A 24,227-nucleotide genomic window follows, 5' to 3' on the forward strand; every position below is an offset into this window, starting at 1 on the left:
AATTCTCACAAGCGCACGTCAGTCTGCTTGGCTGAAGATTTCAATCCTGCAATTATCTTTCTCACATTAAATACATTGGCAAATGATCAGGGCACAAGACTGTGCATGTTGCAAATTGAATACACAGCTTTAGGAAAAAGTTGCTCTTTACTCTGTTAAATGCTCCACTCACATTGCTCTCTTTATCAAAGCCTTGTCTTCTCTGGATGCTTTCTTTGTACTTCAAGACGCAAGATCTGTAAGAATAGCTCAGTTTTCCTCTGACAAATTCAATAAAATGCTCATGAATGCTATTCCATCATAACACACTGAATGGTCATTGAAATTTTTGTTCTCTAGAAATCCCCAAATTCAAGCTGAGCCATGTATAGTTACAGAAAAACTGGCTGAAAAATTAGTCAAAAGTCTGCGTTCACTAACTTGACAAATGTCAGATACTCTGAAATGTTGATGGAATAAATCTAGATTCAGGAATTTAATAATAATAATAATACTGCTTGCATTTTATACAACACTTTTCATGTCTTCCAGACATCTCAAAGCACTTCACAGAATAGACTGTAAAGTGAATTGACTGTATATTTTTGGGGCGAAAACCGGCAGCCAATTGTGCACAGCAGTGTCCCACAAACAGTCATTGATTGAATGCCCAAATTATTATTTCTTTCTTGAGGGATTATTATCAGGAGTGTGGAGCAAGGAAACTTGCCCAAGGTTTGGCCCTGCTGGGAATCAAACCCAGGTCTCTCGCTTGCGAGGCGAGTGCTCTAACCACTGAGCTACAGGACTCCACAAATTTCACCCATTCCTGAGCAATAAGAGTCAAATCGGTAAATTATATAGGCTCTTGCACACAACTTACATAAGCGCCTGCTGAGTGTTCGCAGCGACTTCTAAATGTTTGTCTCATAACAAGATGTGCAATAAAAAGGCTCTAGGCCAACTCAGACAATTAAAGTATAATCCAGTTTTCTGGATTGCTGTTCCTTTTACTTTTTTTAATCCAATATCTATTTGAACAAAACAACCTCCTTCCTCTCTTGCATATTGTTGCTTACGTATCTGCTGGAACGTCTTATTTTACCACAGGGCTATGGTGTACTTGCCTTTGGCTGCATTCCATTTATAGATCTATTGGCAGCATTTTGTGAGTGTGCATGTTTTACTTTCACCGTGTGGCAGTTTATCGCATCAACTCACTTCTCGGTAGCTTTCCCTCAACATTTCTGAAGTTCTTCTGCAGGAACCTTTAGGTGCAGATTTCTAACAAGGAAATGCAAGATGCAACAAAAACGTAAATTTTTGGAGCTTTCAGGAATATTTTTTAGAAATATTTAGATGGTTTCGGGTTGGGTGTTCTACAAGCTTGTTCTTCGTCTACAAATACACTCACTTCAATAATTCTGTGAAGCGCTTTGAGATGCTCTCCTGGCACTATATATATTTAATAACAATAATAACCCTTGTATTTGATATAGCGCCTTATCACGTCTCAAGGCTCTTCACAGAATATACTGTAAAGCGAATTGACTATTTTTTTGTGAGCGAAATGCAGCAGCCAATTGCGCACAGTAGTTATTATTATTATTATTATAAGAAGAACTACACTAAGGTGCAGATTGAGTTTTGCAAACGCGGAGCCCTTCCTCATACACCATAGTCTGTTAAACATAAAACAAAAACACAAATCTGGAAAGTTGTGTTCACCTAGTGGATGAGCCTGCGTGGTGAAAACTTTGGCTGCGAAAAAAAAACCAGTGTCGCAATCCTCATGCAAATGTGCTGAGTGTTAGCTGAATGTGAGTCAGTGGCACTGAGACCAATCACTTGATCAGACACACCCTGAGTTGGAGAGAAGAACTCAGCTCAGGGTGTACCCACAGCTCATTTCAGCAGCTAAAAGACAGGTTGTTTCTGGAGATTTGCACCACTCAGCAAAACAGGAGAGGCTGTCGAACTGTTCCCTCTATTGAGCTATAAAGAGTTGGAGCAGTTCTGCTGTGTTTAAAGTGGGCTCTGGCTCTCCCACTCTGGTGCTGGTTACAGACAGATTCCCAGCTCAGGCAACCCCCAGGGTGTAAAGCTGGGAAGCAGTGATCAGGCATGGCAGGAGGCACAGAGAGCTTCTTTCGGACTGTCCTGCCCCAGAACGATGAGGAATACTCCAGCTTAGCTCTGCCTTCTGATGAAAAGTTAAAGCTGTCGTTATCCCAGCGACAATATGAAGACAAAAGCTTGAGACTCAGGCAGCAGGTCCAGCTGTCCATGTCCCGTATGACCAGGAAGTCACAGACAGGTGAGTTACCCACATACACACACACACCAGTGTTACAGCAACAGCAGGTCTGAATAGAGCCAGTGGTGTACAGTGGAGAGGTTGTTTCTGTTGCACATGAGTTTAGGTTTTCCTTGCAGGAGTGTGTTCGTGTAAATCAGATGGAATAACAGTGTGCTGTACACCAACAAGGATAAGAACATAAGAATTACGAGCAGGAGTAGGCCATTCGGCCCCTGACCTAACTCTAATTACCTGCCCTATCCCCATGTCATGACCCAACTGTGCAGCGCCTTGGGATGTCCTCCTGACGTGAAAGGCGCTTTATAAATGGAATCTTGTTGTTGTTGTTGTTGTTGTAGTGAATTGCATAAATTCACTACCCTCTGAGTGAAGAAATGTTTCCTCAACTCTGTTCTAAAAGGCTGACCCTTAATTTTAAGATTATGACCCCTGGTTATAGATTCTCCTACCAGGGGAAACAGACCCTCAGTGTCTTACTTTATTCAGCCCTTTGAGAATCTTATATGTTTCAATAAGATCCCCCCTAATTCTTCTGTACTCTAGAGAATATGGCCCTAGTTTATTCAGCCTATCCTCGTAGGTCAGTCCCGTCATCCCAGGAACTAACCGAGTGAATCTACGCTGCACCCCCTTGAGGGCAAGTATGTCCTTTTTTAAATAAGGAAACTAAAACTGCACACTATACTCTAGGTGCGGTCTCACCGGGGCCCTATACAGTTGCAGCAAGACTTCCCTACTCTTGTACTCTAAACCTTTTGCAATGAACGCAAACATGCCGTTTGCCTTCTTAGTTGCTTGCTGCACCTGCAAACTAACTTTTTGAGATTGGTGTACAAGGACACCCAAATCCCTCTGAACACTAACACTATCTAATCTCTCCCCCTCTAGAAAATAATCTGTTTTTCTATTTTTTCTACCTAGCTGAATAACTTCACACTTCCCCACATTAAATTCCATCTGCCACCTGCTCGCCCACTCCCCTAACCTATCTATATCCCGTTGCAGTCTTTTTGCATTATCCCCAGAGCTTACTCTCCCACCTAGTTTAGTGTTATCCGCAAATTTAAATACGTTACATTCAATGTCCTCGTTTAGATTTTTGATGTAAATTGTAAATAGCTGAGGCCCAAGCACTGATCCTTGTGGCACTCCACTAGTCACATCCTGCCAATTCGAGAATGACCCGTTTATCCCTACTCTCTGTTTTCTACCCGTTAGCCACTCGTCAATCCATGCTAATATGATCCCATTGATCCCGTGGGCCTTAACCTTGTGCAATAGCCTTTTGTGTGGCACCTTGTCAAATGCCTATTGTGGGTGCAATGCTGGTAGTGTCCTATTTTAGATACGCTGGCATTGGTGAGGGTGAAGAGCTGAGGCTGGGATATGTCTAAAATGCTTCCCATATTACATTGATAGTCACAAACTGAAACCTTTTTTATTATTTATTAACTGTTAATCTGCTACCTACTCGCCCACAACCCTCGCCTATCTATATCCCGTTGCAATCTTTTTGCATCATCCTCAGAGCTTACTCTCCCACCTAGTTTAGTGTCATCCGCGAATTACCAATTCATCTAGTACCTTTGAAAACTGAGATCAGGGCTCCCTCCCCACAAGAGGTGTCAGCCTGGCTCAGTTTTGCAGCTCTTTGCCCTCTTGAGTCAGAAGGCAGTGGGTGCAGCCTTTGAACTGTCAGTCTAATTGCTGACACTACAATGCAGCGTTGAGGTGTGTGTGTGCTACATTGTGTGTGCGTTTCGCCCACAAATATACGGTCAATTCACTTTACAGTATATTCTGTGAAGCGCTTTGAGACTTCTACAAAACGTGAAAAGCGCTATATCAAATGCAAGGATTATTATTATTATTATTACTACATTGTTGGAGATGCTGTCCTTCAGTTGAGATGTTAAACCAAGGTTTCCGTCTGCCTGTTGAGGTTGAACATTAAAGATCCCATGGCATCCTTTGAAAAGAGAAGGGAGTTTCTTTTGGAGTCCTGGTTAACAATCCCCCAAATAAAATTTATCATTCTCTTCACGGACTCTGGGTTGGACGTTGCTGTGTGCAATTTGTCTGCAGGATTCACCTACAAAATATACAATCACTATCCTTTCTAGTTTCGCCCAGAAAATAAAGAGTCGATCCACTTTACAATATATTCTGTGAAGCGCTTTGAGACATTCCAGCGACAGAATAAGATGCTGTATCAAATACAAGGCTTATTATTATTAGAATAAGGCAGTTTGAGACACCCCTCCTGATGTGAAAGGCACTATATCAAAAGCATGTTTTTTTTTAAATTATATTTTAGGATCTTCCTGTTTTCTATATAAACATGATTTGGGGTCTGGGCAAGCACCTATATGATGTAGTTTTATTTAGAAGAGGGAAAGAACCTGTGGGTTTATAAAGCACAGTGCTTCAGAGGTAATTACTGTCAAATGTGGTGATTGTTTTATGTAGGCAAACGTAGCAAACTTTTGGGCTGGTAGGCAAGGACCCACAAACAACCATGGTGCTATTTGAAAAAAGAAGGGAGGTTCTCTCTCCCAGTGTCCTGACCAACAATTTGCCCAAATCAAATTGGTCACTCGTTCCATGGCTGTTTGTGGGACGTTGCTGTGCGCAGCTGGCTGCTGCGATTCACCCACAAAAATACGGCCACACTTCACAGTGTATCCTGTGAAATGCTTTGAGATGTCTCACCGATGTGATAAGGTGTTTTATCAAATGCAAGGATTATTAATGATGCGATTGGCCAGGATAATGGGAAAAACTCTCTACTCTGTTGAATAGTGCCTTGGGATCTTTAATATCTAAACAGGCAGAGAGAATCTCAGCCAAATGGTTGTCATGATGGCCTATATAAAATAGTCTCTACATTTGACAATAAATACAAAGTATTTTTAAATACTGTAGTTTTTCTTCTTAGCGCACTGGTGGATCACCAAGGAGATGAGAACTCAGGAAGCATGTGGAACTCTCCTCATACTTTCTGCATTCTGATTGTTGTGTCGACGACTGCAGCTTTATTTACAAATGTAACATTCGATTTATTTTCCATTGCAATTCTGAATAGTCATAACCTATCTATACCTTCCACCACTCTGTACTGCAAGAACCACCACTGCAACAAAAGGCTTCATCATTTTCTTGGGAACCTCCATGCATCAAAGAATTTTGTTAATTTGGGATTTGATATGGCATTTTTCACGTCTTCTAGACGTCCCAAAGCGCTTCACAGTAGATACTGTAAAGTGAATTGAATGTATATTTGTGGGCGAACGCGGCAGCCAATTGCGCACAGCAATGTCCCACAAACAGTCGTAGATTGAAAATGACCAATTTATTATTGTTTTTGGTTTTTGGAGGGATTATTATTAGACGTGTGGAGTAAGGAAACTTGCCCAAGGTTTCTCCCTCTGCCTGGAATTGAACTCGGGTCTCTCTCTTGCAAAGTGAGTGCTCTAACCACTGAGCTACAGGACTCCACTAACCCTAACCCTAATATTAAATTAGGTGTTAGCTTGACTTGGTTGGTGACTCTCTTGCCTCTGAGTCACGATGCTGTAGGTTCAAGCCCCACACACACTAAGGCTATGAGTTGATTATTTGAAGGAGCACCTCATTATCAGAGGCACCGACCTTTGAATGTCTTGTAGGTTAAATCAAAGTTCTGTTCAGGTAGATGTTAATCTTATTCGAACTATTGGCATCATTCAAAAGAAGGGTGTTTCTCTTGGTGTCTTAGTCAATAATCCTCCAGAAAATGTTGGTCATTCACTTCATGGCTTTTTACCGACATTACTCTATGCAAATTGGCTGCCACATTTGTCTATATTATGTTATTATTGTTATTATTAAGACTGAATCTCGCAAACTTGTGCAGAATTCTTTTTGGAAATAGATAAGAATGCATCCCTCCAAGGCGAAAGGGTGTTTTTTTTCCCCCAGATTGAGAACATTTCTATGGCTATATGACACTTGTATGTGGTATTCCAAGTCTTGTTTGGATAATGATGGTGATGGGTTTTCTGTGTGTGTGTCAGATACCACACGGACCAAAATCACAACCCTATCCTCCTCCCATCTCCTATTCCATTCTCCTTCCTGTATGCATCAAGCTTCTCTTAATGTAAGTTACAAGGAACAAAAATTGTTTACAGTATATCTTTATTTTCAGAATTTCAAAAGCGAACATTCAGTGTTCCTGATGATGGGAATATCAAGTTTCTTAGATCTAATCTATTTGATTATCCCACAATGCCAGTACAAGGGTCTCACAGGATCAAGAAGGTATGTAAGGAGTATACAATACAAATTTATATTTATACAACGCTTTTCAAATCAGGAGTTCGTCGCAAGGCGCCGGACAGACCTGGCTTGGCACCCAAGCTGAGGTTGAGAGTCACTGGTGGTAGTGAAGGGATAGATGATCAAATGTGCAGTCAAAGAGGAAGGTTTTGTGGGGATAGATAGGCTTAAAGCCTTAATGCCATAAAAAATTAGATGGCATATATTACATTTTTTTTTTTCAAATAGGAAGCCATTTGAATTGATGCTAACAAGAGCATACAGTAATCTAAAATTACAGGGAAGGGTAACCTAAAGTAAAAATCTCTGATATTTCTATAAGTAAATGGTCCAATGAAGGAACAGCAGCACTTGCATTTATATAGCGCCCTTCACACAGGGTAGCTTCATGGAGCTCTAAACAACGGTATTAGTTTCATGCCGAGCTGGTGAGAGAGAGAGCAGGTGGCCGGAAACACTCTGAAGAGGGGCAAAGAGGGGGCCAAGGTGGAGGGATTGAGCAGAGAGCGCAAGTTACAGTTAACAGTGTAGATTTTTAGAAGGGTTTTAAAAGTAGAGAGGGTGGAAGACCAGAGGGATTTTGAAACAGAGTTTGAGAAAGCGGATATTGTGCTTGGTTCTACCACCCGCTTGATACAAACAAAGGACATTTATTTTAGCCATCATTTAGTTTATGTTTGCTCTTGTATTACTTAAGTGTGTCTTTTTCAGGAATTTAGTCAATATAATACTTATGGACTTGGACAAACACTGAGAAGGCCACCTGCAGGACTTTCATCACATACCAGAAGATTCGAATTAGAGGGTTTACAGAGTATCACAAATAAACCAACACAGAGGATAGAGGTTTCTCCTGAAAACAGTCCGTATCTAAGCCGTGCTCACATTCGCACGGTTCCCAGATATGCTTCAAGAGGAACCATCAGGAAGGACAATACAATGCTCCATAAACGGTGTGTCAGCTACGACAACGCAATCGGAGGGAGACTCCACATTAATGCCCGGCCCAGTTTTCCCACTCGTTTAAAATATTCTCGAACGGAAACTCTTTTAAATTCAAGGCCCGTTGAGAAGAGAATGCCTTTCCAGATGTCACAGAACCACATAGTGAGATTACGTAAAGAGCCCGAGATCTACAATAGTGCCTTTATGCAAAATGATTGGGTCAACCCTCCTGCGACTGTTGCTCCTAATTATAATCAAAGCATGTCCAGGATGAGAGCTTCTGTCCTGAGGTCACGGAGACATATAGCGTCAAGGAATAGAGAGTTCGAGATCCACAATAGTGGTTTTGTGCACAATGAGCCTATCATCCCTCCAGGCCTTCCTTGTCTTAATCAAACCATGCCCTTGATGAAATCTTCTAGTCAGGGTTCACAGAAATTTACAGTGACCGCAACTATAGAGCCTCAGACCCCCGATAGTGTTTTTGTAGACAATGTCCCAACTCGTGCCCCAGTAACTGTCACGTCTGGTCTTAGTCAAAGCATGTCTAACCTCTACGACAAAAATCATATTACCAGCCTAGGCCAGAGGCCAACTGGAGTTTCCTTAAGCTACCAAGGTGCTGCTCACATGAAACGAGATGAAGCATGGAAAAGATTCAATTGGTATCAGGTGTCACAGAGACAAAACAACTTTACTGCCAATATTCCCGAAAACCCTGTTGTGCCACTTGCAGAGGAGAGCGAGACAGTTGCCGCACAGTCTTCTCAGGCTGTGAGAAATGATTTCCAGATACAAGTCCAACCAGAAAACTTTGTTGAACTTCAGGCAACAGATGCAACTGATTCAGAAAGGTAAATCCGAATGATTAGAAATGATGGGAATGGGAAATTCACAAGGCATTATCACTATTTAAAGATACGTATTTGTGTGATCCAGCAAGGGACAACCTGAAAGACATCAAATCTTCAACCAAATTTCCCAAAACACAGTTAAAATACCAAGGATTAAGGAATTGGAAATTAACCCAAAGAACCCAAACTTTGGGATTTGAGTTTGATGTACACTTTACTACCATTTGCTCTCAATAAATTATATTTTACAATACAGTCAACTTACTTTTTAAGAAGACTAAATTAGAAGATCATTAATTACTGTGTTTCATTATTAAATGTTCCTGTAATGCCTGAGTAGGAAAGTCAAGACGCCTGTTTGTTTTTTAAAAATAAATTCTCTGGAATATAAAAAAAACTTGCATGTAGTTGCAAATACTGTTGCTCCTGCATTGAACACTGCAATAATGTCCAGTTGATGACAAATTCAGTTCCATCTGAAACAATTCTGTCTCGTTTTAGTGTTTATGGGGAAGACATTGCATGGACTATGGAAACTGCAGTGGATGCCTTGACCAATGATAACACTGACTACACGCTGTATGGTGCAAATTTCATTCAGCACGAATGTTTCCAAAGGCCTGAAGCAAAGAAAGAGGTAAATGCCCCATCAACGTTTAAATAACATCTTGGAAATATGCTCACGGAGTTGAGGAAGGGTAGAAACGTTTGCTTATTTTTCCAAAACATTAACATTTTCCATTGCCCTGTGGAAACAGCTCTCTTTTGATGTTGTTTGTTTTCTACTATCATTTCCTTGACATCGCACAACCTGGGGTTCCAAGCATAGGTTAATTGTTTACGTTAACTTAGTTAGATGGTAGAAAGTTAAGAGTTAAAACGGGTTAGGCAGAAAGGAGTTAAGCTTTAAAAAGACTTATGGATACTGTAGGCATAATAAGTTTGGAGCGTGACTAAACAAGATTAGGCTAGGCTTGCAGAATTACCTACGTCCGTAGATTTAGAGGAGGATGGAGACAAAACAAAGAAAACACATACATTCTTTCTCCACCATTCTTTCTTCGCTATGTGGTGGGGAACAGAGGACTCATTCCTACTTTGGGCATTATTGAATGCATGTTTTGCTATGAATTTGGCAGGAAACGTGATGTCTTTATAATGAAGAAAGGTAACTGCATTGGATATATTTATCCCTCAATGTAATAATCCTGAATTATTTTAGTTGACAATAAAGCAACTAGTCAATTTTTGAAACCCTTTGTCACTTCTTGTTCCTCTTGGGCTGGTTGTCTGTCTGTGAACCCTTTACTAAAATCATTTCTTACGTTTCAGATTTTTTTTTGTTGTCCATAATTTGAAGATTTAAATCCTAGTACTTTATATAAAAAAAACTTTGTGTCTTTCAGTTGAATTTGTGAATGGTAGAATAATATCGCTATACTGTTGGATTCATTGGTTTTATTGGTGTAGGAAAGTTTAAAACTCAAAACATTAAAACTTGCAAATACATTTTTAAAGAAATTGTAATTTTGTGATAGTTTCCTGGTGGAGTTCACATGGTGATTGAATTGTGTTTTGAAGGCTTATTGAAGCTCTCATTTGTCTTAAAATGCTGAAAAGTAAGTCAGCAGTGTTCTTGTGTCCTGTTTTAGATTTGCAATGGAGGAATGCACCGCTACTGCTGAACACTGTACTTATTTAACCTCTTACATCTTGCTTGCACAGCTTTATAATTTAAATGGATTTGAAAAACTTGTGGCACTCCTGAAAGATGAAAATGTTGAAATTCAAAGGGCTGCTTGTGGGGCGATGCGCAATGGTGTCTTTGAGGACAATGACAACAAGATCGAGGTCAAGGAGCTAAACGGACTTCCTCAACTGTTGCAACTTTTGAGGCAAACAGAAGATATTGAGACACAAAAGCAAATCACAGGTGAGGTTCCTTCATTGATCATTTATTGATGCATTTTGTAATCTAGAATTAAAGCGCTCCAAGACGCCACCCCACATGAAGGGCGCTACATAAATGTATATTGTTGTTGTAGAATCCAGTATTGGCCAACATAACATGGTGACTGTCTGGTTGATTTAAACGATACTTGAGGTACATTTAAGGAAGATTTTTCATTTTACGTACATCATCATTTTATTATTTTGCTCAGGCTAAATTTTTCATTGGCATCAAATTCATCAGGACCAGCTTGTCTATCTTGCCCTCTCGTCTATTTCGCCCTGTAGTGTACAATGGTTAGGAATGATGGCTGCATGGATTCATGCGTAGGCTTAATTCAGCAACATAATAGTTTGTCTCCACAGCAGCAAAAACAGATTGAAACAATGACTATGCATAGTGGGTATTTACAGTGGTAGCTGTAACTCAAATTATCAGTCCTTCTGAAGGTTTTGTAGTGATTGTGATAGTTTTATGTGATAGCGATATCAATGGCAAGCTATGTGGTTTTAGCTGGTTAGACTTCAGCAGTTAGCCCAACGCACACTCTGGTTTCCCTAAGCTTTGGCTCTTGCCAATCTGTGCCTAATACTCTCCAGAATTAGGTAAGCAGGATGTATCCCTCCATTCCATTCCCAACAATTATCTCTGGAATTTCCACGTGTAGGTGGGATGCATGGAATTCTCAGCTTGGTTTGGATGCCCTTAAACATCGTGATGGGACACCCGACTGACCAAACAAAAAGTGATAGGCATAGAGCCAGTTCCAGTAGTGAAAGATGTGTCCTTGTCTGCCCTTCACTGATTATTTTTAACTTCCCTTTTGCTCAGGCTTACTGTGGAACTTGTCTTCCAATGTACAACTGAAAAGTGATCTAATCCAAGAAGCTCTAACCCCACTGACAACTTCAGTCATCATTCCATACTCGGGCTGGCCTGACAATGACAGTTGTGTGAAGAACACTTATATTGATCCCGATGTATTTTTCAACACCACTGGTTGCATGAGGTGAGTTGTTACTAGACTACAATTCAGTAGAATTACCATGACATTGAAAATTACATCCTGCGTGGCTGGGAATCTGTTTACTTGAATAGAAGAGGATCTCTTCGGTTACAAAAGTGACAAATAAATACAGAAAGAAATGAAATGCTTTTTATTTTAAAATAGATTTATTTTAAAATAAATTTGTATAGAGAGAAAACATTGGATTAAAGATTACTAAAGTGCTGTAAGTGGTTATTTATTTGCAAGGGTTGTGAACCAATCAATCAGTTGATTTAGAAATAGTATGCTATTGTAAATAGTTCTCTATTATTCAAACTATAAAATTTTCCTTTTTGTTTGAATAGCCAGTGTAATTCTGATGTGCTACGCTTTATCAATATGTATGTGGGCGGCATTGCCTAGCAACAGGAAAAATATGAAATAATTATTGCTTTCTGATATCCAAACCTCAAGGCTCTGACATCCTATTGAGTTCATTATCCTGAATGTCTAGTAGGTTGAGCAAAACCTGACCACTCAGTGTTGCTGCCAACATATTAATATTTACATTTGATATGTCGCCTTTCACGTCGGAGGTCCTCTCAAAGTGCTTCACAGGCTATATGGTAAAGTGTAGTGGTTTGAGAAAATAGTGTAAGTTCAGCTATAGAGCATTTGAGCCCTCATTTTGTGCAGGATTTTGGTCATCATACCTATCAGGAAAACTGCATACACAAACTCGTCTTTCAAATATAATTAGTTATAATTTCCAGCACTACATGTGATGACCTTCAAACTACAAGGTGTTACAACTGTCAGCAACCCACATTCTCTCCTGCACCAGGCTGTGTGAGCTGATCAACTCCACCCGGCTCTACTGGTTCTCTATCCCCGAGCAGATCAATTAAGGTCCTGGTCTTTCAAATGCATACACAGCATTGAACCACCCTAACTCTCTGATCTCCTGCTATAGTACTTTTCTAGCCATTCCCTCTGCTTCGCCAACTCATACCTGCTTCATGTCATCCTATCTCTCCAGGAATGACATGATTGAGCAACATGTTGTGTCTTAGTTTTTCAGTTAGTTGTAAAATGACTTGTCAGCTCTTAATTTACAAAGCTGACAATTCTTGCCTTCATGTGGCCAAGAACTGGGTTTATGAGTATAGGTGGAGTAAAAAAAAATTATGACACACTCTATTTTAGACGTTGTCATAAAGCAATAAGTCTACTTATTATGTGGGTTTGGTTTCAGTAATAAATCCATAAATAAATAAAACCTTACATTTGCTATAGCAACTTTCACATCAGGAGGATGTTTCAAAACACTTCACAGGGTATAGTTTAAAGAGCAGTCGGCAAAAATGTGGCAACCAATTTGTGTACAGCTGTGTCCACAAACAGCCATGACTTGAATGACCAATTTAATTAGGGGCCAGGATTGTTGGCAAGGACAGTGGGAGAAACTCCTTTCATTTCAATATAGTGCCATGTGGAATTATTAGTTAACTGCACTTATTTAGCTGTTTTTTTTATTTTTCAATAAAATAACTAATCAATCATTTGCTATTGAAGTGGCACCTTGGCTAATAATCCGCCAGATAAAATAGCTAATTGTTCTAAATAAAAGATAAACCCACTCAAACTCATAGTTGTTCAAAATTCTGCTTGGATTCCACAAAAAATTGTTCTTGAATATTTAATAATAATAATCCTTTCATTTGATATAGTGCTTTTTTACGTCTTCTCAACGTCGCAAAGCGCTTCACAGAATAGACTGCAAAGTGAATTGACTGTATATTTGTGGGCGAAACGCAGCAGCCAATTGCACACAGCAGTGTCCCACAAACAGTCGTGGATTGAAGTGACCAATTTTATTATTTTTTTTGAAGGATTATTATCAGGCGTGTGGAGTCCTGTAGCTCAGTGGTTAGAGCACTCGCTTTGCAAGCGAGAGACCTGAGTTCAATTCCAGGCAGAGGGCGAAACCTTGGGCAAGTTTCCTTACTCCACACAGAGCCTAATAATAATCCCTCCAAAACCAAAAACAATAATAAATTGGTCATTTTCAATCTACGATTGTTTGTGGGACATTGCTGTGCGCAATTGGCTGCCGCGTTCGCCCACAAATATACAGTCAATTCACTTTACAGTGTGTTCTGTGAAGCGCTTTGGGACGTCCTCCCGACGTGATAAGCGCCATATCAAATGCAAGGATTATTATTATTAGGAAACTTGCCCAAGATTTCGCCCTAAATTCTTTATAAAGACTTTTTAAAAAAATATTGCACAATGGAGGATCAATATGCATTTATATATTATAATAATAATCAGTGAAACAATTTTGTGATCTACATAATTCACTTGCACAACACAAACCTGCATCTATTCTGATATTCGAGCCTGCTTGCCTATTAATCATTAATCTGAATGGATCTGTTTCCATCCCAGTGACATTAGTCACACCCATTCTAATCTGATACCTGTATGTTTATTGCTTGATAATAGGGGAGAGTTAAATGGAAGGCTTTTAAGATTTTGCATTCCCCCATTTCACAGCTTGGTAAAATATCTTTTTATCTGCTTCCAGTTGACAGTACTTAGTATTTTTTCGGTTCCCGCAGAGTCAGGAATGGCATTGATCATTTCATAGAATCATAGAAGAGTCAAAGAACTTTCCAGCACAGAAGGAGGCCATTTGACCCATCGTGTCTGTGCTGGTTCTTTGGAAAAAGCTAACCAAATCAATCCGACTCCCCCCGCTCTCTCCCCATAGCCCTGCAAACTTGTCCTCCCCAAATAATTATCTACTCTCTTAAAAGTTATCGAATCGCCTTCCACCACCTTTTCAGGCAATGCATTCGAGATCCGAACAACGCACTGCATGAAAAAAATTCTCTTCACTTCCCCTGTTTTTTTAACAACTATTTTAAATCAGTGTCCTCGGGTTACCCCCTCACCCGCCAGTGGAAATAATTTCTCCTTGTTCACCCTATCGGATCCCCTCGTAATTTTGAAAACTTCTATTTAGTCTCCTCTTAACCTTCTCTACTCCAAGGAGAATAATCCTATCCTCTAGCCTCTCCTCGTGACTGAAGTCCTTCATTCCCGATAGCATCCTGGTAAATCTCCTTTGCACCCTCTCCAAGGCTTTGACATCCTTCCTAAAGTGTGATGCCCAGAACTGAGTACAGTCTCGAGCTGAGGCCTCACCAGTGTTTTATAAAGTTTCACCATAACTTCCTGACTTTTTGTATTCTATGCCCCTATTTATAAAGCCTAGTATCCCGTATGCTTTTTTCACAGCTTTATCTACCTGTCCTGTCACCTTCAAAGATGTACTTATATGAACCCCCAGGTCTCTCTGTTCCTTTACCCTCTTTAAGATTGTACCATCAGCTACGATTGTTTGTTTGATTGTTTGTGGGACATTGCTGTGCGCAATTGGCTGCCGCATTCACCCACAAATATACAGTCAATTCACTTTACAGTGTGTTCTGTGAAGCGCTTTGGGACGTCCTCCCGACGTGAAAAGCGCTATATCAAATGCAAGGATTATTATTATTATTATTATTATATCGCCTCTCCTCATTCTTCCTCCAAAATACATCACTTCACATTTCTCCACAATAAACTTAATCTGCCACGTGTCTGCCCATTTTACCAGTCTGTCTATGCCCTCTTGCAATCTGCTACTATCCTCCTTACTGTTTACTACTTTTCCTAGCTTAGTATCATCTGCAAACTTGCAAATTGTCGTCCCTATACCCAAGTCCAGGTCATTTATATAGATCAAAAACAGCAGTGGTCCCAATACTGTCCCCCGGGGGACACCACTGCACACTCTACCTCCAGTCAGAAAAACAGCTGTTCACCACAACTCTCTGCTTTCTGTCTCCCAGCCAGTTCTATATCCACGCTGCCACTGTCCCTTAAATACCGTGAGCTTCTATTTTGCTTACAAGTCTCTTTTGTGGCACTTTATCAAATGCCTTTTGAAAATCCCTATAAACTACATCAACTGCACTACCTTCATCCACGCTCTCTGTTGCTTCATCGAAAAACTCTGATCGGGTTTGTTAGACATGATTTGCCTTTAACCAATTCGTGTTGGCTGTCCTTTATTAGCCCATATTTTTCTAAGTGAAAACTTATTTTGTTCCGAACACTTTGACGGAACAGCTACAAAGCACCTATAGTGTTTCTCTTGGCCGTGGTGCTCAGGCCAACTATATACAGACTAATCATGGAGTTCAGTCGCCAGAAATGAAAGTAACAACGTGGTTTTCAGATAGGTACACGTGTGGTAGCTGTTTCTTGAATGCTGTAATTGTGTGGCAGCATTGGTGGCCTAGAACATAACAGAATCTACTCTAATATTTCAATGCAAGTCCTGAGATTAATTAACATAAAAAAGTGCAAACTGGCTTGTTATAATAGATTCATGATTTTTGCCTTGATAGAAGTAATTACTGTGGAAACCACAGAAATTCTCTCAGAACAGAAAACAAGCCTTTATTCCTACAACTTTGAATTTTGATCTCGGAAGAACATCACAAAATACCTGATTGTTCATACCTTTAATACCTGTAATACCAAAACAGAACAATCCAGTTTGTACATATTGGAGTCTAGGCCACTTTGACAAGTCTAACACTGTTGCCAAGTTGGCACTTGTAAGAATCTCCATCTACATTGTGAAATACTTATTGGATACTTAACATTGGTATATTGTGGTATATTAAGTAATGTATGTTTTCAGTAATAACAATAATCTTTGCATTTTGATATAGTGCTTTATCATGTTGTTGAGACTCTCAAAGCGCTTCACAGAATATATTATAAAGTAAATTGATTGTGCATTTTGTGGGCAAAACATGGCAGCCAATTGCGGACATCAATGTCCCACAAACAGTCGTGGAGTGAATGACCAAATTTATTTTTGGAGGGGGGATTATTACTCCCAGAAAGCGATCTGCCAATCGATTAACAACAGGTTCCTACTTACTGCGAGCGAAACCGAGACGGTGGAGTACAGGAAACATGCCTCAGGTTTCGCTCTGCCCAAGAATCGAACCTGGGTCCTCTCGCTTGCGAGCCGAGCGTGCTAACCACTACACTACGGGCCTCCACAGTAGATTTTTTATTGCCATGTTCTTTGTGCATAATAAATATTGTTATTTGTGCTGCTTTTCTAAGTGCTAATTTGTAAGTTTCTTGAGAAAATATTGCGGCATTTCAGGTTATTATAATACTTGTAATAGAAAAAGCTCCTCAATCATGATTTACAAAGACTGCCAGATTGCTCCCTCATGCAAATGACTGTCTGGCACTGGTGGACTGAGGTTCAAATAGAATGGGATGTGAGATAATAATAATCCTTGCATTTGATATAGCGCCTTATCAGACATCTCAAAGCGCTTCACAGAATATACTGTAAAGTGAATTGACTGTATATTTTGTGGTTAAACCCCATACAGCAGTTCCTACTAGTTTAGTAGTAGGAACTAGTTTAGTGTTTGCCATAAATGCTGTCGGTTTCACATAGATTTACATAGAATGTAAAGTATGAAACGGATCATTCAGTCCAACCAATCTGTGCCAGCCGGTGTTTATTCTGCACACGAACCTGCACCCACTCCTTACTCTCTCCCATACCTTCCTCCTAAATACCCTTCTATCACCTTGAATTGTTTTTTTGTGCGCGTCTCATTATTTCTCTGTGAGGCAATGTGCAAGTGTTTTAATAATACTCACACTCGAGTTCTTTCTTCATCTCATTACAGGAATTTAAGCTCAGCTAGTCCAGAAGGTCGAATCAAAATGAGAGAAAGTGAAGGCTTGATTGACTCACTCGTTCACTACATTCAGTTCACAATTGCTAATAACCAAGAGAATGATGAGGTAAAACTGAAAGCAAAAGATCTTTGAGAAAACAGCATAACATGGAGCTTAGAATAATAACGTTTTAAACAAGATTTGTGTTCAACATTATATGTACAGATAAAGGTTTTTGGTTGGTTTCTATAAAACTGGGGTCAGATGTCCATGGTTTAGTGGAACCGAAAGATCATGGAAAGCGGTGACAGAACACATAACATTTAGTCGTCTAAAGTTACAATTGGGCCAAGTTAACCATTGAGTCAGATGCATTTGTTTTTCATAACGACACTCAAAAGTGAATCAATTGCAAGTAGGACATGAGAATTCTAATATTTCAGAACAATGTGCTTAAGCAATGAATTCTATTACACTGAGTAAGGTGAAGGTAACAGATTTATGTTAATGTATTATAATGCCTTATGGATATGACAGAAGTAAGTAAATAACTTGCTTGTAAAAAAAATTATAATGTTTTATTTATAATGATAGCAAAGTTGCGATGGATTTTGTTTTACAAAATAACATGCTTCAATACTGCATGATAATACACAACATATCCTGCTATAAAAGATTAACGCACCATAAGGGTCCATAAATCATTGACCGAGAAATGAATTATTACCGAATTTTACGCAAAGAAGACACATAGAATGACAGGGTGAGTTAAAGGTAAAGTAAACATTGAACAAAAGCTGAGATCGTGTTTCATAAACATATCAATATTAACACTAGGTCATGGAAGCAGTAAATGTTCTGTTCCAAAGATTTATTCAGGGATTTTCTTATGTTTTAAGTGACTTAATAATAATAATAATAATAATAATAATAATCCTTGCATTTGATATAGCGCTTTTCACGTCGGGAGGACGTCCCAAAGCGCTTCACAGAATATACTGTAAAGTGAATTGACTGTATATTTGTGGGCGAAATGCGGCAGCCAATTGCGCACAGCAATGTCCCACAAACAGTCATGGATTGAAAATGACCAATTTATTATTGTTTTTGGTTTTGGAGGGATTATTATTAGGCGTGTGGAGTAAGGAAACTTGCCCAAGGTTTCGCCCTCTGCCGGGAATTGAACTCAGGTCTCTCGCTTGCAAAGCGAGTGCTCTAACCACTGAGCTACAGGATCCAAAGACTTGGATCTTTCTAACCAACGCTAGTAATCATGTTAGGTTAATAATAATATTTGCATTTGATATAGCACCTTATCATGACTTCAAGACATCTCAAAGCGCTTCACAGGATATACTGTAAAGCGGATTTATTAATTTAACAAAATGTATTAATTTAATAAACTTTATTTTATTATTGCCGGTTCTAATGCTCATGCCTTACTTTAATTCAGGCTGCAGAGAACTGCACCTGCATCCTACACAACCTGTCCTTCCAACTGGAGGAAGAGCTGCCAAGCAGCTATTCAGAGAGCTCTTCCTGGAAGCGCGATACATCATCGAGCAAGAAATCGTTTGGCTGCTTTGGATCGCGCAGTACAAAGATAAAACAGGTGAGGTACATCTTGATTTATACATTTACATTGTTTTTTCATTGTTTTATGTTCGTGTCATTACATTGAAAAGCTCTTATAAAGAAGGCTGGATGAAGCTAATGACTTTTTCCCTTTACATGCTTCGTTTTGAAGAATATTTGTCCAGTTGCATCAAGCAGCTTGCGTAAGGTTTCACCCCGTTCGGGAATCAAACCCGGGTCCTCTCGCTTGCGGAACGAGCGCCTAACCACTACGCTATGGAACTCCATCTTGTGGACCTGTGGTCACCTGAAGGGTGATGCATGTCAAGTTTCCGTGGAGGACCAGGCAGTTTCCTGTGCCTGCGGGCAGCGAACAGGAAGCTGGCCGTTCAGCTTGACCTCTCTCACAAGCGATTCTAGTACACAACACGCATGCGAGAGCTGTCATGGTTGTTGAAACATTATGCAGGTGGTCATTTGCATTTTAACAAATGCCATTTATTTGTTCCGCTTCAAAATGAAAGACCATTACAGGATTAAAATGTTAAATCGTGCCTTATTTCCCATTCCTTAACAGGGGATAAGCAGTGCTCCATTTCTGGAGGAGAAGAGAAATCCTAAAGGTGTTGAATGGTTATGGCACAGCCTATCGGTGAGGTTGTACCTGTCTTTATTAGCGAGGAGCACAAGAAGTTGCACTCAGGAGGCATCACTTGGATCCCTTCAAAACCTGACCGCAGGCAACGGACCAGTAAGATGAAATCAAAATAGTATAACACATTGTCATTGATCTACTTTTCTCACTTATCACAAAACGCACTCGTTTACATTTGCAGTTTTGCAAGCATTTTAACTGTATTTTCTACAAAACCTAAAACAGCAGATAATAATAATATTACTTGCATTTGATATAGCATCTTAATTCAACTAGGTACTGCCTGAGATCAGCTGACAGGATAGGCTGTGAGCCAACCTGGGCTGCTTGATTCAGTTGCATTTCTCACTGACAGCTTGTCTGAGTTGGCAGCACTCTCGCCTCTGATTTGGAAGTTTTTGTGTTCATAATCCAACGCTGACGTGAAAGGCGCTGTGTCAAATGCGAGGATTATTATTATGTGTCACAGATATCTTTTGTGCCACTTTGAACATTTTTACAGACAGGCCAATTTATAACTGGTGATGCTGAAAGCTTTCAAATGTCATTGCAGAGGGACATTAATTCTTGGGATATAATTATGATTCATTTAAGTAAATAGGAAACCAATTGCTATGTTAAACTTTGTGAAAATCCAATGCAATATTTGCCTTCTTGATAAAGGCCATACATTTATTCGATAATCTGTTTCACTAACCAAACCACACAAAAACAGAAATCACAGTAGGTAAACATCATCTATTATGGGTGTTTGAAACCTTCCTTTTAACCTCACCACAGTTCTCTGTCAATCTGAATATCTTTCAGTAACACGGGAGTCTTACACTGTTCAATAAAGAATTTTCTGACCATTTTCTACATGAGGATTTTTATTTTAAAGTTAATTTCCCCTTGTTTGTTAATAGATGGGCTATACTATTTCTGAGATTATCACGTTGAAAGAGAACGGTCTCCAACACATTAGGCGAATGCTGTACTCACAGGAACCGGGAGTGCAGAAAGCTGCAGTCTCTTTGCTGAGGAACATGTCAAGAAACTCTAAAGTCCATGACGAGCTGGGTGTGTCTCACTGACTAAATAGTATAGTATTTCAGCTCAGGCTGTGTTTGTTTAACTTTGGTATTAAATGAAGGTTTTAAAGGTGCAAGTCTTAACATTTGTATTCGTGTTTCATGCTTTTAAACAAAGGTAAATGGAGAATCATTTTTTTTATTAGGACAGTATTTATCTAAATGTCACGTATAATGTTGTAAATTGCTAACTCTAGATAGAACATATTCTATAAATCAATTCAGTTGTTGGCTGATTATGTGAAAATAATCCAACACTGAGGTTTATTTTAGTAAATCCAAAGTATTTAGGTTTGTTGTACAGGGAGCACAGTTTCCTGCAGTAATTTTGCATTTTAAGAAGGATACTGCATTTAACATATAGTATGTAGTTACTTACTTTCATGTTAAGGGAGTGTTGAGTTAATGGATAGTTAGGGAGTTTAGGGAGACAAAAGAGCTGCATAGATAGTGACTACTACCTGACATCCTTCAATTTTCTGGGCTGTATTCAATGCTGCATATTCAGTGTTACCATCTGGATATCAATAGTGGTAATGAAATGACTTACAATAACAATAATAATCTTTGCACAAAGTCATGGGCTAATGTTATTTGGTATCATTAAATCCAGTCATTTTTATATCAAGCCTTAAGCAGTGACTTTCTTGCAACTGTTATGACGGATGAAGAAATACAATGGAATGTGATCTGTTTTTTAGTTGGTAAGATTATGCCTGATCTGATTGCAATACTTCCTGAAACGAACGACAATTCCACAATCCTCAATGACACGGTGGCTTTCTCTTGTCACGCACTGAACAATTTAATCCAGAACAAAGTGTCAAGTGCACAAAATTTTGTGCAGAATGGAGGCTTGAAGAAAGTGGTAAACATCAGCAAGAATGACCAGTAAGTTGGAATATGTCCTCAACACTGAAATAGTGAAAGGAATATAAGTGCTGATCTCTGCTTTGGGAGTCTTCTAAAATATTTCATGTGTGATGTGAAAGGCGCTATATCAAATGGAAGTATATATAAACATATTATGCAATATATATATAATGTAATATATATATATATTGTGTGTGACCAAATTCATATGACTCACTGGGGAGGGGTTGGAGTAGAATAATTCAAATTAATTGATGTATGTGTATGTATGTGTGTGTATGTATATATATATATACATATATATTTGGAAATTTATAGCAGATGATGGAAATTAGTGATGCACACAAACACTGACATTTTTTTGTTAACATGAGCTTTATACATTGGGTGAATTTTAGTTAGCCTGTGCTGCCCTATTTGGTACAGATCATTATTGTCAGTTAGTTATGTGATCTGATTTTGACCGTGCCTGAAAGAAAATTTCTAATGTTGCTTTTACGTTTTTCAGTAATGTTAACACCAAGTCTGGTAGTGCTGCCGCTCATCTGCTGTACGGTTTGTGGTTCCATCGGGATCTTCACCACAGTTACAAAAAGGTACGGTACTGGCTTTGTATTGCTGCATTAACTTGCCAATGCATATAAGAAGGAAACGTGAGACATACAGGAGAGAGAAGGGATTAGAAGTGTATATGAGATGGGGACAGGAGTAACAGAGGTTTGAGTAGAGTAGTTGGGCTGTCTGGTTTGTTTCCATGGTGGATCACTATGTCATTTTATGCAAATATAAATTATATTACACAGAATTTTGAAAGACAACCACAGCCGGCTGTAAAGCAACAGCATACTTTTGTTTTATTATCTTTCAAAGCTTTCACTTTACTTCATTTGATGCTTTCTTCCAGTCTCCCACTTCCATCTATCTTAGAAGGTGGGAGAATTTTTTTTTCTACAAAGAGTGTTTCTCATAGGTTAAAGACTGCCTTTACAGGTTGTTTTTTTTCCCCCCAGTTAATAAATAACTGAAACCTGGAAGAACAACTCTCCTTCACATTGTAAATATAACTAAATCAACCACTGATACCATGGTTGGTTGGGTCTAGATTGTGAATCGGAAGTTGTGGAGTGGATTCATTGGTAGCTCACAGCTGTACCTTGAATAATGCAGCGTACTTGCATGGACATGCGTACATTGCTGGCATGTGAAAGCTTTATGTAAAGGTGCTGTTCACAATAGAATCCTAAGTTAAATACTGCAGATGTGTGAATCTCAAATAAAAACAGAGTGCTGGGAACACTCAGAAGGTCAGGCAGCATCTATGGAGAGGAACGTGGGTTAACGTTTCAGGTCGATGATCTTTCATCAGAACACTAGCGCTATTTAGTTTCCTGAGACATAGCGTTATAAAATATTCAAGTTACGCACACAGACTAATAGATGGCGCAGTTATGAGTTATAAACAAATGACTTCCCGGAAAGCTCATGAAACATGAGACAAGGCAAAAATGAAGCCCTCTCTTGATCTCTTATTATCAAAACCTTGCTCCATGTATTACAACATTCTTCACACCGCCCACCCAACCCTGGAAGATATTTAAGCAACCTCAGATGGTAAAATATAAGTGATTAAAAAGTCCAGTGTTCACCTAACTCACTGGGATAATTAACACTAGAGAGCGTGGCACAAGATCTGTAGTATAGTTCCCTGACTATATGGATTATATTTACATTGGTGACATGTTTGTGGACAGTAGTTCCTATGATATATTTTATCCCTCTAAGGATGGGAAGTATTTAGAATGTTTTCCAGAATGATTTAAAAAGGATTTTTCATTCATAAAAATGGCATACCATTGCAGTGTCAATTTTCTAAGTTATTTTAAAACGGTATGAAATTACTTGCTGTTTCTTTTTGAATGTCAATGCGGATTATATACAGGAAGATTTAAATAGCTTTGTGTAATTAAAGCAGAAAGATTCATGGCGTAAGATAAGTGCGATGTTGCAAGATTCACTTATGAAAAACACAAGAGGTATTGATCGTTGTTGAGTAACTTCACTCGTTGTAACATAGTGGCTGTTTATTCAAAGGCTGGGTTCATAAAGACAGATTTCATCAACAACAGGACAACCAAGGCATACCATGCAACCCGCGAGTTCAGCAAAGGGAGGAAGTCATCCTACTGAGAATACACTGTGCCGAGATCAGCTTGATGTTAAAGAGCAAACCTGGAAAATCAAAAGGAAAGCCTTTAAGTTCAGACAGTGATGGTTAGAAGCTACATTAGGGTTTACACTAGAATAATTACTCTGTATGTGTGTGTGTGTGCTATGGCTTCATATTGTTAATAAAATCTCACAAATCTGCATATTAGGAGACATCATCACTTTTAATTTGGAACATCTGTAGATGAATGATATAGACCACTCATTATTTTTGTGAGGTAAGGATATCGAGGGATATGGGGCAAAAGCGGGTATTTGGAGTTGAAATACACATCAGCCACTATCTAATAGAATGGTGGAACTGGCCTACTCCTATTCCATGCACTCCCAAGAAAATAGACTTGCAATTGGGCCACACAGGTTATCAATGAACAAAAGGGTTCTTAACTGCTGTAAATCTCTGAGGAATTGATTTACTGGATCTGATATGTGTTTGTAAATAAACACATCAATCCAGCGCACCCTGTATCTCATGCCGTCTGCTGATCCCTGTAGGTGAAATTGTCCCATTGCCTTGAACGACTTGGATTTTTAAAAAAAATTGTACTAGTCCTTTGCATTTAATAGGATGTTTGCCCAGTCAAGTGCCTTTATTTGGGGGAAATGAATTTGCAGTTACTTGCCTATATGTATATTGAAAAGTAGACTTTTTCCATAGCTGATATGGCCCACACGTAGGCCACAAAACAATAA

The 24,227-nt window shown here is 39.2% G+C and overlaps 1 protein-coding gene and 1 non-coding gene across 2 annotated transcripts; one reads left to right on the forward strand and one right to left on the reverse strand.

Annotated features, from left to right (window-relative positions):
• Positions 1 to 717: 717 nt before the first annotated feature.
• trnaa-cgc lies at positions 718 to 789 on the reverse strand. The gene has a single exon. It is a non-coding gene; the product is annotated as a tRNA-Ala (tRNA).
• A 1,107-nt stretch (positions 790 to 1,896) lies between these two features.
• LOC103179890 (plakophilin-2) lies at positions 1,897 to 23,801 on the forward strand. Its single transcript, XM_007895401.2, has 13 exons — positions 1,897 to 2,296; positions 6,489 to 6,601; positions 7,331 to 8,418; positions 8,920 to 9,055; positions 10,144 to 10,351; positions 11,201 to 11,378; positions 17,144 to 17,261; positions 18,589 to 18,747; positions 19,288 to 19,461; positions 20,271 to 20,424; positions 21,137 to 21,326; positions 21,817 to 21,904; positions 23,400 to 23,801. The coding sequence occupies exons 1-13, from the start codon at positions 2,104 to 2,106 to the stop codon at positions 23,493 to 23,495; spliced, it is 2,895 nt and encodes a 964-aa protein (XP_007893592.1). The 5' UTR covers positions 1,897 to 2,103; the 3' UTR covers positions 23,496 to 23,801.
• The last annotated feature ends 426 nt before the right edge of the window (positions 23,802 to 24,227 follow it).

Source organism: Callorhinchus milii, unplaced genomic scaffold (genome assembly GCF_018977255.1).
Source record: "Callorhinchus milii isolate IMCB2004 unplaced genomic scaffold, IMCB_Cmil_1.0 Scaffold5, whole genome shotgun sequence".
NCBI lineage: Eukaryota > Metazoa > Chordata > Chondrichthyes > Chimaeriformes > Callorhinchidae > Callorhinchus > Callorhinchus milii.

Coding starts and splice junctions, on each gene's coding strand:
- LOC103179890 (XM_007895401.2), top strand. CDS start 2,104: ATGGCAGGAGGCACAGAGAGCTTCTTTCGGACTGTCCTGCCCCAGAAC. Junction 18,748..19,287: donor GCAGTACAAAGATAAAACAG/GTGAGGTACATC, acceptor ATTCCTTAACAG/GGGATAAGCAGTGCTCCATT. Junction 20,425..21,136: donor TAAAGTCCATGACGAGCTGG/GTGTGTCTCACT, acceptor TCTGTTTTTTAG/TTGGTAAGATTATGCCTGAT.